Consider the following 3381-nt stretch of genomic DNA (forward strand, 5'->3'; position numbering starts at 1 on the left):
GAAGAATTATGAAGGGCATTTGTGTTGTTAACCTACCCCAGAGCGGTAACCTGATTAATTAATTATTATGTTCCCACAATTTGGGTCTGAAATCAAGTTAAAGAAGTCGGAGCATGTGTATGAGTTTTCGATAGAAACGAGAAACGGCCGTTGAAGTGCCATGAAAAACCTAACGCTCACTATAAGATCTGTCTTTGGCCCCTTATTTTGGCAAGGCATTCCGACAGCGTGTAAATAAGAACACCTCTGGTTTGCTTTTCATTTCTCTGCAATGGCGAGCATGGCAGCTTCTTCAGCTAAGATGCATGTAGCAGCATCTCTCTCGTGCAGCCCTAAACAGGTTCGATATTTGTTCTGCACAATTGGGTTTTGTTAAAGCTGTTTTATGTTATTAGGCTTTGCCTATATCTGCTATTTTCCTTTGTTTTTTCTTAAATTTCCAGATCTGCCTCTAGCCCTTTGTAAGGTTCTGTACACATAATTTTTGGAGTTCTAAGAGCAAATTTCAATTTGATTTGAGTGTTTTAAAGTGAGATTTCTCACTGGCTTCTTCATTCAGATGATTTGTGAAGATTCTCAATATAAAAAACAGTTAATTTGTTTTAGTTGCTGTTTGGCAAGATTTAATGTGGGTTTTTGGATTGAGTCCAGTCGTCAAGTGAACAGAGAAATGAATATGTCGAACAAAAAAATGCCTCTCTGCACCCAATATTTTGTTTAATTTTTTCTTACAGATTTGGCGGAGATTCTGTTTCAAAAACAATAATTTCTTTTTGAAATATATCAAAGGTTAATGTAGCAAGTAGATTCTTAATGACTGATTGTTCAATTGGTTTTCCGATTATTGGTAGCACTACTTTGTTCCATGATTTTCATTTTTTGAGGAAATTTTAGGGGTTTTTTGGGATTTTTAGGGTCAACAAGCTTATTTTGTTTGAAGGCTGATCGGTTTACAGGACTGCATGTGAGCTTTTCTCGTTCAGTTCCCATTGAATCAAACTTTTTTCTTAGATTTGACCAATCTAATATCTACTGAGGACATTAGGCAATGCGTTTGTACAGATGACATTGGGCGATGAAACTTAGGAATACCAGCTGATGATGCTTGTAAAAAGTATCTGTCTGCAAGTTTGACTTCAGTATTTTTAATGTGTGTGCAATATTTTTAATTGTGTGTGCATACTCGATTTTTCTCTTGGCGAGCTTTGTGATCAAGCCTATGTAGCATTTTAATTCGAGTTATACTAGAGTCATGCTTCCCTTCTTTGGATCTAGCAATAGAAATTCTCTGATTTTTCTCTGTTGTAGGGAGAAGAGCTTGCGTTTTCATACTTGGCTTAAGCAATGTATCTGACGTTAAATACTCCAATGAAGGCTTGTATAATGCGTAGATCCACAATTTTTGTCTACATAGAAAATTGACGTGCCTTGACTTTATAGAATGTAAAGTTAACAAATGAAGGATTTACAAGGTACCATAAGGACTTGCAAATTGCTCTCTCTTAAAGGAAGCTTTCCGAGTTTGGTTACTTTAAAAGTATTGTTGTAGCTTTCTATCATCATATTTAGAAAGAATGCAAAATATCATCAACATCTGTTCTTTGTGCCCTGATGCAGGTTGCTTCCAGATTCTCGGGATCCAAGGCAGTGTCATTTGGGCATCAAAGATATGCATTTACATCACTTCGATCTACACAATTCAATTCTCGCAGTTTACAAATTCTGTGTGCGGTATGATCTGCAAACCCCATCTTAAGCCTTCCTGTGATCTTCCTTTTTATTTTGCCCTTCATCCTTCAGTGTTATGTTTCCAGGTGGGGAAAGAGGCTGAGTAGCCGCCCAGGCTAACTTGGTGCACCTAGAATTCCTAATCCCTATGTTGAAATTTGCCGATTTTTTCAGTGAACCTCTGTAGGTGACCTTAGATATTAAAGCTAAGATTTAGGCATTTTCACATTTATGGAGCTCTATGTAGAAGTTGTTGAGTGTTTGAAAAGTGCCATTTCAAAATGATCATTCCGAACTCATTACGTTCACCTCCAATAACACACCCAAAAAAAACAGTACTTTTTATACAAATTGTTCAATTGGCAACCAAGAAAGCTAAGAAATGATCAGCTATTACTACATGTGTGATCAGCTATTAGTACAAGTGTTATTAGCTTTTAGTACATATGTTATATTTTTTGGATTTTTTTAAAAGCAGTATTGAGAGATCTATAACGACAGTCATTTGACCCCAGGGCTACTAGGTCTCTTCCCCTATTGCCTATCAATTATTCTTGTGTTATGACAAACTCTAACTTATAGTTATCATCTCTTAAAACCAATATACAATCAGCTGATATTAATTCCTAACTGTCAGTTTCGTTTCTCCATTAATCACATTAAATGGTCGCAGGCCAAGCCTGAAACTGTCGGCAAAGTATGTGAGATTGTGAAGAGCCAGCTCGCATTGTCAGATGATAAAACTTTGACTCCTGAGTCCAAGTTTGCAGATTTGGGTGCTGACTCTCTTGATACGGTAAAACACTGAAAGACAATGAATGAATGAATTTCAGATTAAGGCGTCACTTCAACACTTGATCTCACGGTCTTGTTTCTTGAATTTTCAGGTGGAGATAGTAATGGCCCTTGAGGAAGAATTTAAAGTGAGCGTTGAGGAAGAAAATGCTGGAGGTATTACAACTGTGCAGGATGCAGCTGACTTGATAGATAAGCTTGTTGAGGCAGGTGTTACAGTAAAATCTTGAAGGATCAAGGGTGAGGGGCTTTTGGTAGAGTCTACCTAAGTAGAGAGTTTAAGGCTATCTATTATGATAATGTTTTTCTCATCTGAATTGAGGGCACTGAGTTGAGTAAATACCTAAAAGGTTCTTTCATTGTTATTCTGAACTAAATAATTAGACAAAGTTGTCTAGCACATTGATGCTTTCCAACTGTTTCTTAATGTAGGTTCTTAGTATTGTTAGTTTTTGCTCTTGCCCTTTTTGGCATTGTTTGCTATAATTCGTAAAAGTCATATGAATTGCTTTTCGTGCTTGTATGTGTTATCGCTATATATCTGATCGAATTCTTTGATGCATATCTAAGAAGAAAAATATTTTTATGGGGGTTGAAAGAACTGAGTTATAGTAAATTTTGTCAATCTTCACCATATCGGTTGGGTACACTATTTTTCTTGGAATCAGTCAATGCAAGATCACCTGATTTGAATTGGTGTTCATCGGATCAACATATTATGAAGCCATTAAAGAGTGCAATCAGAACCTGATCATGTAGGGGGGATTTGGTCCTCTTAAGAATGACGAGATTTAAATGAACAAAAGACCCTCAGCTTCCTCCATAAACCAATGCTCCTTGATGATTTAAGAAAAGTAG

At 36.6% G+C, this 3381-nt stretch overlaps 1 protein-coding gene across 1 annotated transcript; it reads left to right on the plus strand.

Moving 5' to 3' along the window:
* Nucleotides 1–212: 212 nt before the first annotated feature.
* LOC149548441 (acyl carrier protein 1, chloroplastic-like) lies at nt 213–2971 on the plus strand. Its single transcript, XM_089792509.1, has 4 exons — nt 213–340; nt 1618–1731; nt 2402–2524; nt 2616–2971. Exons 1-4 carry the CDS (start codon nt 272–274, stop codon nt 2751–2753), a joined length of 444 nt encoding a protein of 147 aa, XP_089648635.1. The 5' UTR covers nt 213–271; the 3' UTR covers nt 2754–2971.
* The last annotated feature ends 410 nt before the right edge of the window (nt 2972–3381 follow it).

The sequence above is a fragment of the Cupressus sempervirens genome, chromosome 7, assembly GCF_028749045.1.
Source record: "Cupressus sempervirens isolate cs-2001-9-10 chromosome 7, ASM2874904v1, whole genome shotgun sequence".
In the NCBI taxonomy this organism is placed as follows: Eukaryota; Viridiplantae; Streptophyta; class Pinopsida; order Cupressales; family Cupressaceae; genus Cupressus; species Cupressus sempervirens.